At 36.9% G+C, this 15,828-nt stretch overlaps 1 protein-coding gene across 2 annotated transcripts in view; it reads right to left on the bottom strand.

Moving 5' to 3' along the window:
• Positions 1-15,828, bottom strand: part of DPYD (dihydropyrimidine dehydrogenase) — a 339,310-nt gene that overhangs the window by 231,308 nt on the left and 92,174 nt on the right. For both annotated transcript variants that reach the window (XM_053985511.1, XM_053985512.1), the window contains exons 4-5: positions 14,533-14,620; positions 2,169-2,330 (exon numbers count right to left, since the gene is read on the bottom strand). In XM_053985511.1, coding sequence (XP_053841486.1) covers positions 2,169-2,330; positions 14,533-14,620 — 250 coding nt within the window. The remainder of the gene's footprint in view (positions 1-2,168; positions 2,331-14,532; positions 14,621-15,828) is intronic.

The following is a 15,828-nucleotide window of genomic DNA, read 5'->3' as shown; positions in this document are numbered from 1 at the left end:
ATCCCTCTTTTCAGAAAAACACATATCAAATTCCCTTTTCCAATTTCTTTCTGCTGCAGCAGCAGCCAGAATGTATCTGCAAAGAGGAACAAATCACCACAACTGTAACTGGCACAAGAGCCACGGCACTAAACGATCTAGTGTTTATATCTAGTATGCAGAGATTAAAATAATACATTTTCTATTTAGCTTGTGCTGCACCATTCAGAATGATTAAACAGAAACAGAAAAGAACCTTTAGACTCAATAAAGTCTATCCAAAACCATAATAATTTGAGGGTTTCTTACTAATATGACAGCAGATAAGGTAATAGACCTCGCTTCCTTTTCACTACAAGCTTGCAAACTTGTACTTGAGTAACCAGTGATTTTAGTTCATTTTGGGACTGACAGCCATATACCTCATGCTTATATGTATTGTCACTGCAATCTCAGTATATTTTCACTGAACTTGTGTTCAAGAAATGGATGTTTCCTGATTCTGAAGTACTTGGGCAAAGGAGACAGATAAAGGCATTAATATAATTTTGACCTGTGCAAGTCGCAGGTGTAACCTGAGCTTGACACTCGTCATTTATAACAGTGAGATTTACTCCATGTTATTCTCTAGATGCAACAGTTACCATGGTAACTGCATCCCAGTATACACATTCTACATCACAAACACAAACGGACATTTCCCTTTTTCCACTTAAACATTTAATTGTCGGAATTCACATTTTCTCAGGCTGGATTACAATTCACTTTGAGAATGAGCCAAACATAGTTACAAAACTATGAAAGGGCAGAAGGAAAATGCAGGCAGCATAAGGTGCCATTTTTTTTTTTACTGTTCTACCGTATGCAAGACAAATATTTTACAATTAGGGAGCTTTATCTGCAGTATGAACAGATGATCAGTCATTGTTCAGAAGCACAACGGGCACACGTCATACCCATATATTTTCCATTTTAAATCCACATTCCTGCTTTACTGCAATTTTATCTATTATCTCAGCTAGCAGTTGTGCCCTTTTATTATTGCTCACTCTCGTAATGCATCAAGTGTATGATCCTCAGACTAATTCCAAGGGAAAAAAAAGCCTAAAACTGGCTTCATGCACAATGGAGTTTTCAGTAAATAAGCCCCTGTGGGACAAATATTACACCAGGCATGAGAATCACCATGCAGCTCTCATTAAGACTAACACATGTTGCATGCCTAAATTACACAATTTGCTAAGTTACTTATACAGGTAGAGCTGTGAACACACTATCTGGGCCAATTCTTGTATGAATAGTAGTACCTTACCATTTTCTTCAATATTATAATCTATATTTTTATAATGATTGTTACTTGGAAGCATTCATACCATTAAATTTTTTCAACTATACCTACTTTCACAGTAAAATTTAATTGAAAAGTAAAAAAGTACTAATTGCAAAAGTGACTCCCTATTATTACAAATTAAGAATGCTACAATACATACAAATTCTGTGTTTAACAGCAGTAAACCTAAAGGTTATTACCAACAATTCTTTTTCTTTTACATTTTTTATATATTAGATATATAGAAATGTAGATACTATGATAATACTAAAGAGAATAAAATTTTTTGAAACATTCTTTTTGATGGAGAGAGAACTATATAACAATTTTATCTGTTAGAGCTTTTGGAACAAACATAATTTTAAACAAACTTGAAACATTGAAAACTATTCATCCTCTGCAGTTTTCATATCAATCATTATGCTAGCATTGAGGGTTTTTTTTAATAGATTTCTAAAGATTTTTGAAGAAAAATGGCAGATATTTAGCATTATCTATCAAGTCATAATTCCTCTCTATTAATCATAGAATAAGGGCTAAAAGAAGACACAAATCAAATTATAACAGATATTACCTGAAATAAATCTTTCATTATAAAAGAAATTGTCTCAACTACCAGTATGTCTAAAGAACCATCTTGTTCACAAATAATGTTCCTTATGTTCCTATAATGTACTGCATTATGAAAGCATTTCTAAGCATTTGAGTGTGCTGTAGGAAAAATGATAATTATTCTAGCTTTCTATGCTTTAATTTTATTAGTATCAACTTTTTTGAAAAAAATCATTAACAAAGGTAAGCACAGGCAATACTCAATAGTACACACGAAGAATTTAAGACATTTGCAAGTCCTACCTACCTCAGTAGCAAACTGCTGCAATCCACCAATATTAATTGGTCCTTCCTCAGTGGCATACAAATTGCAGCCACCAACACAGAGATCTGATGTTGGACACACCATTCCGCATGTCAGGCCAAGTGGATTGTCAGAGAGGATCATTTTGGCAGCTCCATAGTAGTTCTGAAGGAAAAAGAGAAAGGAAGAAGAAATAAAGACGACAGTCACATACCAATGAAGCAAAAATTCAAACCTTCAAGAGAGAATTTTGTAGTAGAGTAATATATAAGCATATATGTTAAATAACACTGACATTATTTAAATGCATTAATACATTACACAAAATTCCATCAAAGACACTGAGAAGAAAGTCAGCAAAAACTGTGGATTATGCAATGGTAAACTTTAGCTTTTTAGCTTGCAAAGTGGTTAAAAGCATCTTCAGTCTGGAGTGGTTGTAGGATTTTTAGCAGCTTAACAAATCTACCTTCAAAAACTACAATTGCTGTATTATGTACTTGAAAATATTCTCTCAATTTCTAGGTCAATTGGGCAGTAACTGAGTTGCAACCTTTGTTACAAGTATGACCAGAAAGTGCCAGTTACATTACCAGTTCTTTACAGCTCAGGAATGAAAAGCTTATTTTACACATCTGTGCACACCATTTCTGTAGATAGTCCTGTCCTTCCCACCACACCAGTGGTGCCAATTTTCCCAGACACATGATGAGAAGACTTTTCATGTAGCCACCTGCAGATATTGCACTACTGAATTCTTTCTGATCTCTTTTTTCTCAACACATAGTGATCAGGGCAAACACCTATTCTCTTGTTTCCTTAAATCATAAACCAGGGAACTAATTAAAGATGTTACCTACAATTCACATCTTCAAAGACTCTCAATATTCAGTGGACTTCTTCAGAAAAGAAATAGTCACCAGCTATATGAGAAGTAGCAAGGATTCTTTCCATACTAAAACTCTAAGGAATGGACTTCAGCAAGTTCCCAGTGTCTGATTCCATGAGAAAACAACCTCTGGTGTTTTGTTTTTTTTTTCAGATGGATAATTGTCTTAAGAAAAAGAATCAGAGGAAATGCCAGGAGTGACCTGAAGTGTCATTTAAAGGGAGAGAATTACTGTTGGCAGTTCTGCATCTACATTAATGAAATCATAATGTAACTAAAGCAAACTTTTTACATACTGTATTTTCTTATTTGTTGTCAGTATAGAAGTGTAGTTAATAATAGAGTGTAGTTCTTCCTTAATTTAACCACGTTTCCCACCTCCTCTAAAAGTCCCACCAAGTCCATGAAGATGGGTTAAATCTAGAGTTACCTTTTAAGATCAGAAGACAATAGTACCCTTAGAATTAGCACATGGCTGAGGTTCCACAGAAGTTTCTTTAGTGAGAAATTAATGCTGGGATCTCATTTCGGCTTTCTACACACTAGAAGTAACTGAGAGGCTGAAAAACAGTATATCACCTTCCTCCTCCACCACCTTTTCTATATCCAGTCCTCAATAATCATAGCCAGTAAGAAACTGGTTTTTATAGCAGGTACCTTCACTTATCCTGTCCTGTACCAGGACAGCTGACCCAGAACAGAGAGAAGATGTTCAAGCACTGTGAAGTACTTGGTCATAGCAGACCCTGTGTGCAATGCCTGGGACTTTCTATCAGGTAGGATAATGCATACAGAAGTGTTTATTCAAAGCAAGTACTTTGCCACATAGAGTAAGAATCCACTTAGGAATAAAAAGAGCACTGTCAAGATCTGACAATTGAACCAACAATGGGTAACAAGAATTTGGTTTGGAAGGTTCAAATTCACTACAGGCATATTATTAGACTGAGCATGCAATTCTCTAAAGTTAAACCAGATCATACAGATACATATAGAGATTACCAAGAAAATGCCAACATTCAAGAAATACATTTGTAACTGGACTCCTTGCTTACAGTTGCTGGTCTACTGCAGACCACGAGCCTCTGTCCATCACCTGGAAACACAAACCAGCTGCCTAGGTGTACTTTCATGGGATTTCCTTAGACAGTATTAAATCCCACTGAAATTCTAATCCTGGCTGAACAGGCAACCCTTTTATACAACTGTTCTGAAGAACCTTCAGCTATTTTCCCTGTGGTGACATTTTATTATCCCCAATTCTCATTTGTTCCAATATAAAGGAGTATTAGTTAAAATGGAATTGTACGTATTAGCAAACAGTTTTGCTCTTCCAGATTATTATACGGTTTTGATATCAAAGATTATTAGGGATGCTTAAAAAAAAACCTGTAAAGACACTGCAAGCTCAATTTGGCAGCAAATTACAGAAGTCCAGTTATATTGGAAATGTCACTGACACAAATTTGCAGACAGCGGAGGTGAAAATCAATGCAGGAGACCCACATCTTTCCAAAGCAGCAATGAGACTAGCATAGTTACCCTGCAGCATCTTAAGTGGCATTAGATGCCTGTTCCTCAGGCAATTACATCTAGCCATTCCTTTCTTCTACTCTAAAGGAATAATTACAAATTAGTGCTGGTTATTTTTCTCACTAACTCAAAGACAAAATGGTTTTCAATGAACTTTTGTTCTCTTTTATGTTTCACTCATATTAGACTTACAGTTTTCCTTCTTGTGTTGTCCAGTATCATTACATTTATTATTTCCAACTCTGGTTCAATGGAAATAAAGTGCATGTCCATTTAAGCAACTTCATTATGGATTTTCTACATTTTTCAGCTTTGTAATTAAAATCTATATACAGACCTAGTTATTATGCCTAGAAAGCAAAGCTGTTAAATATTCCTTTCTTAAAATTAATTTTCTTATATATATAAAGTATATTCTCACACTTGAGCTGTGCCAATACAATGTCAACACAGTTGGCACATCTTACTTCTTTTGAAAGCTCAAACCAAACTTTGAGCACAGCTCTGCTACAGAAAGACAGGGTACAAGTGAGTTCAGAGAGAAAGGCCCAGGGTCAGGACGGGTATAGGACCAAGATCACAGTTTGTTAAGGGGATATGTAAGGAAATCTGTCTCAGAACACCATACCAGAGTTTGGTAAGAAGGAAGCTGGTACTGAAGACTCAATGGGGGTAAGGCCAGCTGCTGCCAAACTCTTACTTTGGGAGAAACATGACTGAGTGTATATGAAGGTAGAGACCTGCTTTGAGAAGTTTTGAGATATTGCTGTCATGATCATGAGCTCCTGCAGCTGGCACTAGCAGTGGTAGCACCTGAGAAAAAAGGAACTGCATTCTCTTCGAATAAGAGTATCAAAAACTACATAGTACACATTGCCATGCTAAATATTAAGACCTTAAATAAATTCTACCAATCAGCATATATCTTCTAGTCTTAGCACCTAAAATAATTTTCATGATAAATTAAAAGACAGCCACATTTGAGAACAGCAGGGCAAGGCTTCCGCACTGCTTCACTGGTGTGTTCCAACTGTGCTAACGTGGGCACCTCTAGAGATGAAATGGAAGCACAGGTTCGGACTGGACTTGGTTTCATGGTCTGCCAAAACATAATTACTCTGTGCTAATTTTACCATAGGTAAACTTACAACGTTCTCTCCGAAGAGCCACAGCTCACTTATTCTCCTCTTCTACCTTCCTGAAGATCAGTGTAAGCACTGTTCCCATTGCCACTCTACCAGTGAAAGGATATTGCCATGTGCTGCTACCACAGCTGTGCAGTGGCTCGAGAGCAAGTCCACCTGCAAAGCTCCTGCCTGCCAGGGCACAGTGCAGTGTGGAGGCTGGGCTCTGGGCAGGGCTTCATGTGTCTGGCTCTGAGTTGCTTCATCTCTTTGTCCTTCTATTCTGTATAATCATTTATCTTATCTTTACTGTGCAATTATCTAACACACCAAAAAATTAGAAAAATGTTTTACAATACTTGACAAAACCTGACAGATGAATGCAGTAAGTCTAATAAGTTACACTGAGTGGTGTTATGCAGACTGTGTTACAAAACTACAAAGCATGGTAGGACAGTAATAAACGAGAGTTTGTAGTATGTGTATAGTATCTTAAATGTTTAGTTACACAAATATATTTTGCTTATGCAGCTTTATCATTTTTAAGCTGAAAACATGTATTAATGATCATTATATTTATCAATGACATTAGAATATTCACATTTAAAAAAAAATACTGATGACTTCATTTCACAAAACTAGTGTGTATCAGGCTGCACATAAAACAGACATGCAGAGATGCAGACAGAGATTCAGGCTGTAACCACGCACATGCTGTACATGAGAAAGGATCATAATTAAAGGGAGGCTGGCTTCATTAAAATGACACAGTTACTTCAGTACATGGAATAATGCAAGCTACCTTAACAGCTTGGAGTAATTTTTGTAGATGTTTAAACAATAAGATGACTCTGTTGGCCAGTTTCTTACAGACTTCACAGAGGAAGCTAGTCTAAAACTAGAATGTTTCTGAATTTTTTAATGAGATAAATGTCTGCTCCTGCCTTTGTTCATAGAATAATTTATTTCCATGGAAATGCACAGGAAAAAAAAATCTAACTGGATAAGATGTTTTGTGGTTTCCTACATCAAAATGTCAATAACTACTACATTGCTAACATAGGGAACAAAAAGAAGCCTTAAACAGATATCAATAATCAGAGGAAAACAGGCAGAAGAAGATCTCCACATGTATCATTTGGAAGCATTATATAATTTGCATGCAAATTAGACTGTTTTTTACTTGAAAAAAATCTATTAAAACACACAGGATCAATACTGAGAGACCAGAAGAAATTGCATTTACTATCAGGAAATGCTTATAGCATCCTTTCTTTCAATTCAATTCAAGAGCTTTTTAAATAAATTCATTATGCATCAGGATGTTTTGATATTGTAGTTTTCTAAAAAACCTGAAGAATATGCATTACTATGCTTTATGTAATAAAAATTAATACACTGACTTTATCAGAATTTGGAGACAATGTGAATACTTTAAAAGGAAAGAAGAAAACAGTCAATTTCTTTTTCATCTGGATTTAAGTTTAAAAAAGGGAGATATAGCAAAATATATGGAAAAATATCACTACCTCCTATTCTAGTTCATGTTCTGAAATAGCTTTAAAATTTACTCAAGATGTATTGGATTAAAACATTTCAACAGACCGAAGAGTCACTTTTTAAAGTATGTTGTTATATAAGGAGCATTTTTCACACTGACACACACCAGTTCAAATATAACAAGAAACGCCCTCAGTCTGTCAGCCCCCCCAAACATCTCCCAAAGAAGAATGAACAAAACATAACAGCAACTTATCAAATCATACATATTCTATATTATAATGCTGATGATTTTTAATCAATCCAGAAATCTTTCACATCATTTGACTTGTGTCATCATAACAGGACTGTAATTTCACACAGTGTCACTATCTTTTTATGAAAAAGAACGGAAGAAATATCTTGTACTGTCATTTTGTCCTTTGTAGTCTAGAATGTGAGAGATTCCTTAATTGACATAGTGTCATCGCAAAAGTCTATTCTACATAATTACACTACGGCGACTGAAACCAGCTGTCAGCCATTCCATTACACTAAGTACAAACAGACATCTCAAGAAAAGTCACTGTTTCATGTGCATCAATTTAACATCATGCCTAATTTTTCTTTTAAATTCTTCTTTTCCTTACTATTTTATTTAGTGACCTGAAATATACTACGATTAACAGAGAAAGCTGAATAAAACAGCACTTTTGAAAAACCTGGGGCCTCAAAGTAGTATTTAAAGATTAATTGTGATTAATATCTGTATATAATTATTACCAATCACCTAGCAGCTTCCTGACTTCCACAATCCTTCATTGTATTAACAGTACCCCACCTACAGTATTTTACATATGAACTGTGACTCGTCATTTCTACAGTCTTTGCAATGCCATATAGATGTCTTTTGTTAATTTAGTCAGAGTTGCTCTGGCACAGAAAAAAACCCATCATTCTGTTTTTCTCACCTGTCATAATCCTATGTCTCTCAACACGCTTTCTCTGTGGCAATTCTTTCTCTTCATTTATTTTCTCTTAGCAATTCCACAACTTTTTGTATCTTGCTTTCCTCTGTCCACTTTTCATTTTTCTTATTTCTAGTGTATGACCACAAAGACGTTTTCCTTCTCAATCTCCCAAAATTCAGATTTACTCTTATCCCTTAGTGTCCTTCTCTCTCTTCCAGTTTGTTCCCTCTCTGATTTCTCCTTTGAAAAAACAGAATTTCATTCTTGAAAATCCCACACGAATTTTCTTTGGTTTCATTTAAACTGAAAGATTCCTCTGAATTCCTAAAACTTTCCCCTGTGTTCCACAAGTTTCTCTGTCCTGTTCCTGACATTAATTTCTCCCTCCTCCATTTGCCTCCCAGTGTTCTGCACAGCCCAGGGACAACCTTTTACCTTTCATCCAGAGAGCAGCATAGCTTTGCTGATTTTGGGGATTGGGTTGTTTTTTGAGTTTGTTTTCCAATGTGGGATTTTCATTTGGTTTGGGATTTCTGGGGGGGCACTGGGTTCTTTGTTGTTATTATTTTTCTAATGTTGTCCTCCATATAGTCTGTTAAAAAGAGTTGATGTGTCAGTGCAAACCAGCTTATCTTTATTTTTAAGGGATATGGGAGAAGATTGTCTTTCTGAAGACAGAAGAAACTGTAGAGTCAATGTCAGGAATCATTGTAATAATGCATGGCTTGAAATAAAATTGTGAGAGCTAGTCACAGAGGGCTACAGCAACAAATGAGTTCTATGAGTACAGATAACAAAAAAGATACTTCTGTACCCCCAGTTCTTCATTACAGACTGAGACTGTAAAGGCTGAGTCACTCATTCCTTCTGCCTGTGCTGTGTAACAAAAGTTGATATCCCCATGAGCACCAACAGTTGTTTTTCAATGCTACTACTCAGACCATAAAGGCATCCGACAACAAAGAGCTCCAAGACTCTCACTGAGCAGTTCAAAGGTAAAGCATGTGAGGAGCTGCTGCTTTCTAAAGGGCTGCTTCTCTGGCACGGTTTTGCTGAACAGGAGAAAAGCTGCACGCCCTACAAGTGTTCAGGCTGAGAGATGCTTCTGGGAAATTGTAGGATTTTCTGCTGCTGCAAAACTTTTGCTTGTGCCAGTCCTAAAGGATGACAAGTGCTAAAGCTCCATTTTACAAATTCCTTCTTGCTTTGACATAGCAACACAGGGAAAGGAGGGCATAAAATCCTAAAATCATTCCTGGTACTAATTCAGGGCTGAGGGGCAAAGCTTCTCCTGCAGCAGCTGAACATGTTTGGACTTTCTTTAGTCGATTTTTTTTCTTTTTAAATAAATAAATAACTAAAACAGCACTTGTTCATTACAAAGCAAGGAATACAGGTTTTGCAATGTGGTGGTATTTAAAGAGGACAGCTGGAAGTCAGAATTCTTGTTTGCCATCTCCTGATGTTTGGAAACAAAAATAGTAACGTGTGCCTGGTGAATCTGAAGTCTGATCTCTGAGAGACACAATTGCAAGCGGTCTTTATGAACTGAGAAACTCGAACTGGGAAGACACAATGGAATAAATTGTACCTTTATAAAGTGGAGTTGTAATCCAGTTTGTATGGAAAAAGAGAATGGAAGTTGTGGCCTAAACTCTCCTGAGTCACAGCAGCTAACACAATACAGCCTAAGTGACATCCTTGCTCTCAAAGAGGCTCAAGGCTCATTGAGTCTGGCAATTCAATTACCCTCTCAACCCAGGAACAACCCTCCTCCCTTGTCCCTCTTCTACTGCAGAGCTCAGGTCTAACGGCAGAACAGCCAGAACAGCTACATTGTACATGGTCTGTAAATATCTAAAAAGCCTCAGGCTTAAGAGAACAAGAATCCCTGACCCTTTATGATTGCTAGAGCCATTTCCCAACAAAACAAACCACATACAACAGAGCTTTTTAATACCTGACAAAGTTACTCATTTTCAGTTTACTGCTGTCTAAATAGCCTATATTAATAATTAATCATGTTTAAATAAATACCTGTGTGAAATACTGCTTACACAAGGATAAGGACAGGGAATTTATTGAACACAATCTTCTCTAAACAAGTAGAAGGGTAACTAGCTGAAGCAAGTTTCTCAAGTGGGTGATGAGAGATTCAGACACAGATCTTCAGTAAGTCTAGAAAATGTACCCAATTCCCTGAATCTATTGACCTCAAACACTTGAATGTTCTATGTTTCACCTATTTATTTCTTCTAGAAGCTCTCATACATATTTATAAGCTTTTGGATTAGAAGTGGAAGTTTATTTGTAAGATGAAAATAGCAAAAACAAATTTATCATATTGAAAACAATATACAATGACATGCAAAATATCCTTGATCATCTTAAGCAAGAACTTCAGTGACAATAATACAGAAATTTTCATTAAGCTGAATATTCAGACTGCTGAATGAAAATATCTAACTTATTATTTCAATAGAAGTTTAGCAAAATGCATAACAAAGTGAAAAATTACTGTCTGGTTCCATTAAAAAATATCAACATTATAAATGATATGTTTTAGCATTCAAAAGCACAATATCCTTGTCCTCTATCTGTTCTAAAAGCTCATGGTGCAGGTACCACCACAGTAGCAGAATGAAAGAGAGCAGAAGATGCCACAGGAGCAGCCATGGCAGCAGGCTCTTACACAAATTCTACGAGGGCATGATTTCAGGTGAATCATTTCAACTTTTGGTACCCCCCTCTCAATTTCCACCTTGTACCTTTGAGAGAAAAAAAGGAGTTTCAAAATGCAGTACTGTAAAAACAGCAGTACATACCTACAACTATAAAATGATTCCATTAATAAAGTAAACCATAGGAATTTCCTGTAATTTCTCTAAATAATAGAATTTGTTATAAGAGATATTTTATAGCAAAGGTATCACAAATTAATACATCAAAAGGAAAATTCAGCCCAGCAGACTGCAGCCATCAAGTCAAGGCTGGGTTCCCTCTGCACTGTTAAGTTTCCTTAGGTTGCTTGGGATATGAATTATAGGAGGCATAGCCAGTGACATGGAGGCTACAAATACAGAATCATAGACTGGTTTAGGTTGGAAGGGGAATTTGAAGATCATCTAGTTCCAAACCTCCTGCCATGGGCATGCAGGACTCTTTAGCCTTGTTTCTCAGCCCATGAATTCAGCCACTTGCTAAGCATGTCCCCCTGAGGGCTTTACTAACTTCTGATTTTGGGAGGTTTATTCTTTTGGTTTGGTTTTCTGGCTATTTAGTTTTAAAGTCAGCATTAGAGCTGCTGAGAGAAATGCTTCCACAATCATGCCATGTAAGACTTCTTCTTACAGGGTAAGGAGAGAAAGAAGAGCGCAAGACTGTTATGTAAACTCACACTTCAAACTTGAATTAACAGAAGCAGTACTGATTTAGGCATGCAATTTTCCATCCCAACGTTTTGAACAGCAGAAACCATATCCAACTTTTCAAAACTTCCTCTGTGTGAATGTTTCCTGCTGCTTACACAACAACCAGACATAAACTTGAGGTAAAAGCAGTTACTAAAGCTGTGTTACACCTTTTATCGTAAGTTTTAGAGTGGATACAGAATATATTGATAGGCAGGCATAGGGTCCAAAAGGACATGCTATGATTACATTTCAGTAATCTAAGATACTTTGGGTTCTTCACAAAGAAAGTTCTATCTACTGAGAGAACAGTAGTAAGCTGCAATTCTTTTCTAGACCAAGATATTCTGATAAAACACCGAGTGATCAGGTCACCTGCTCAGGGCAAAGCCAGTATCTTATCACGCATCTGCAGCTTCCAGGAGGATTCAAAGGTCATCATCAAACAACCCAAATTCTGTAGGGTTGATCCACCTCACTGACCATCTGACAGGTTAAATCTGGCCCTATTAGAATCAGTAAGCATGTACTCATTGGCTTCAGCAAGGCAAAGACTACTTCAAACCTTCAAGGCAGTTTACTAATATTATTCCAGTATGGCATTGCCAAAACATAACTCTCAAAGCTCTGCAGTCACCCTATTTTTATTGTGTCTGCTCTGTAACAGAAACACAGAAATTCAAAATTAATCTGCCTTTAAAATAACTTACCCTTTCCATCAAGTTACAAAGGGGCATCATATTTTAGAGGTTGTCAGAGTCTAAGAGACCCACCAAATTTATTGTATCAGGATGCTGCTGGTGTTAGTTCTTTTCCTCTGTTGCAGGCTTCAATCCATATCCCTTGGTTGCTTATTCCCAGCTTTATATTTTGATAACTAGGCCCCTTTCCTTTCCTCAACAACATATCACCCTATCCTACTCAAAGCAGCATAATGAATCCTCCATAAGAAAAGACCATCCTGGTAAAATACTTCCATAAAATTTGCTTTACGTTTCCTAAACAAACTACAGCACTATGATCACAGAATCACACAGCGTCACAGGAACTAGGTTGGAAGAGACCTTCAAGATCATCAAGTCCAACCCATGCCCAAACACCTCAACTAAACCATGGCATCGAGTGCCACATCCAAACTTTTTTTAAACACATCCAGGGATGGTGATTCCACCACCTCCCCAGGCAGATAACTCCAGTACTTTATCACTCCTTCCATAAAAAACTTTTTTCCTAATATCCAACCTGTATTTACCTTGGTGCAGCTTTAGACTGTGTCCTCTCATTCTGCCAGCTGCTCCCTGGTGAAAGAGACCAACCCCCACCTGGCTACAACCTCCTTTCAGGGAGCTGCAGAGAGTGATAAAGTCACCTGTGAGTCTTCTTTTATCCTGGCTAAACACCCCCAGCTCCCTCAGTCATTCCTCACAAGGTTTGTGTTCCAAGCCCCTCACCAGCCTCGTTGCCTCCTCTGGACACGCTCAAGCATCTCAACGTCCTTCCCAAACAGAGGGGCCAGAACTGGACACAGCACTCAAGGTGTGGCCTCACCAGTGCCGAGGACAGGGGAAGAATGACTTCCCTGGTACTGCTGCCTGATACAGGCAGATGAGAGAATAGCAGTTCCATTACTGCCTTGTACCTTCTCTGCTCTGTTTGCCTGCTTCACGATGCCTGAAGAGGTAAAAAGCAGCAATATGCCACAAACTATACTGTGGTTGCAAACAGATGCCTCCATTCATGAAAATAAATGCAGCAGTGACAGGATACAGATTATATATGAAAACAGCCTATATGCATATACTGGGCATAATGCCAATTACTGCAAACCACAGCAACATGCAGTTACATGATAATTGATACACATGTTTTAATATCTCCTCTTATCCTAATGTTTCTTGATAAGGTGCAGGGTTTACTGGTGTCTTCTCCATACCACCCAGTTTAGTACAAGCAGTGTGGCTGTTGTGCAGTACAAGCACGTGGAAGTGCTGCTGTTGCCCACTCACTTCCCACAGCATTACCTGTGTTGGCCCTTTCAAATGCATGTAACAGTGAGAAATGTTAGAGAGTAAAAAGCAGACAGACAATCTTTACAGCACCCTCAGTAGATTATGAGTCTAGTTGGGTTCACTATACAGATGTAAGTCACATGGCAGCTGATGATTCCACAGATATGAAGTAAGCTTTAAAAGGTATGGGGCAACCAATATCCAGTCATCTCTAGGCTATCCCAGATGTCCTAATAATTCACTCCAGCTTTGCAGTAACTTTTATTCCTTTTTATGACCATTAAAAGTAATTTGTAAACCACAATTCAGAATAATGTTTTTAAGGTTTCATTATGATCATCGTATAGTAGCCTATTAAGAAAAGGTACAGTACCTCCAAAGAGGGGGGCCCATTTATTCTTGTAGTATGTTATTAACAGTCCCAGTGAATGACTACACTTGTATTAAACAGAGCCTCTTACTATAAAGAACAAGATAATATTCCTTGAGATTATAATTTTTATACCAAATTTCTGCTCATAGGAAATTTAAATTATAATAACTTCTAAAAAAGAAAAATAGAAAACCACCAACATCCCCCACATACAGCTTTAATGAAAGGAAAATGAAAGGAGAGATTTGTAACTGTAATACCTCAAGTAGAAGCAAGGTTAAATAATGACTTTATAATGCTCAGGTTTTTGAATACCGCTGTATTTGAAAACCATTGAAACCAAAAACTTTATAGAAAAAATGACTTGAAGAAATAGATCTGCAGTATACACTATCTGCACGGGCACAGAACAGAAGTAAAAATAATCAAAATTAGCTGACTCAAACTTCAAAATGTCTGTTCTAAACACTTTATTTTGAAGACTTTACAAAGATAAGCCTCAAAATGCAATCTAACCCACAAAATTTGCAAGTAACTGCTGTTATCTCTTGCCATGTACAACTGCAAGCCCAACTTTACCTTGTTTGCAATACTTGTGATGAATGACTTGATGTCCAGATTAGTTGGGCAACTCTTCTGACAGGGGGCATCTGCACACTTTAAGCACCTACAGGAATAAAAGAAAATGTGTCAAGGAGACATGGAATATAAGTGCTGCCAAAGCATAAGGTTTTCAAGTTAGCATGCTAAAAGACAAGTCACAAAGCAATAATGCATAACACAGAATTTCTATTTAAAACCTCAAAACGCTACATGATCATTATTGACTGTCATCAGAGATTAGTTATGTTTTGCTGACTGCATTTTACATAGGAAGGCATTTACAAGCACACAGACAACACCTGTCGAAGTATTAGGAAACCCTCATATTACATAGAGGTAATTTTTTCCCTGGAATCCATGATTGCTAAACTCCTGACCAGTTCATTTTTCTATGTGAAAAAATCTGTGCTGTGAACCAAAATTTATTAACTAAGTTCTGGAAGTCTCATTATGGATTAAATGCTGAATGTTGGACCATCAGACATACAAAAGCAACAGTATTTCCACAAAAGAAGGAATCACTTTTTACTGTATGTCCAAAGCTGATGAATTTTCAAGTCACTTTTCTATGAATTTCCTGTGATAAGTCTGTGACTTCTGAAAACAATTCAGTAGTCTTATACATACTCCCAACCAAAATCCCTAAAATCTTCTTCCTGTCATTTATAATGACAAAACCTAAATAAGCAATAAGGTGACAAAGCATCCTATGTAATAAAGTTTGCTTTTCTGTTTCTGCATAGTCATACATGGGGGTGTGATGATCTGGTTGCTTGTACCAGTCCCATCTAAGGATTAAGTCCTCAGGACAGTCTACACAACTTGCATTAAGCAAACCTAAAAAAAAGATAAATGTCAGCTGAAGGAGTAAAATGGTTCTCTATTAGGCACAAAGGTATTAGTATACAGCCTTGGTTTTATAGATCAGTGATTATCACAGGTCAAATGCCTCACTACTTGTCTCAGAATTAATTAGGTTATTCCAGATGCTCTTTTGATACTGCTTTAGTAACAGTCAGAATTAATGCAAATTGTGGGTTTAACAATGTATGGAAAATGAAATAAAATTTGGGTTTTAGGTACTATTTGAGCCCAGATACTTAAGTAAGTTCCACAAGTCTACCTTAATTATTGTTATTCAGTGCTAGGTGACAAGACTGTGGAACTGGCTGGGACAGCATATTTTAAAACAGAAAAGCTGCAAGAGGCCAGTGGACTATATACAAAGAAATTAAGAGCACATTAAAAGGAAATAAATGATTGGAATACTTG

Source organism: Vidua macroura, chromosome 9 (genome assembly GCF_024509145.1).
Source record: "Vidua macroura isolate BioBank_ID:100142 chromosome 9, ASM2450914v1, whole genome shotgun sequence".
Lineage (NCBI taxonomy): Eukaryota > Metazoa > Chordata > Aves > Passeriformes > Viduidae > Vidua > Vidua macroura.
The sequence above is the reverse complement of the archived record's forward strand: the minus strand, read 5'-3'. Positions and strand labels throughout refer to the sequence as shown.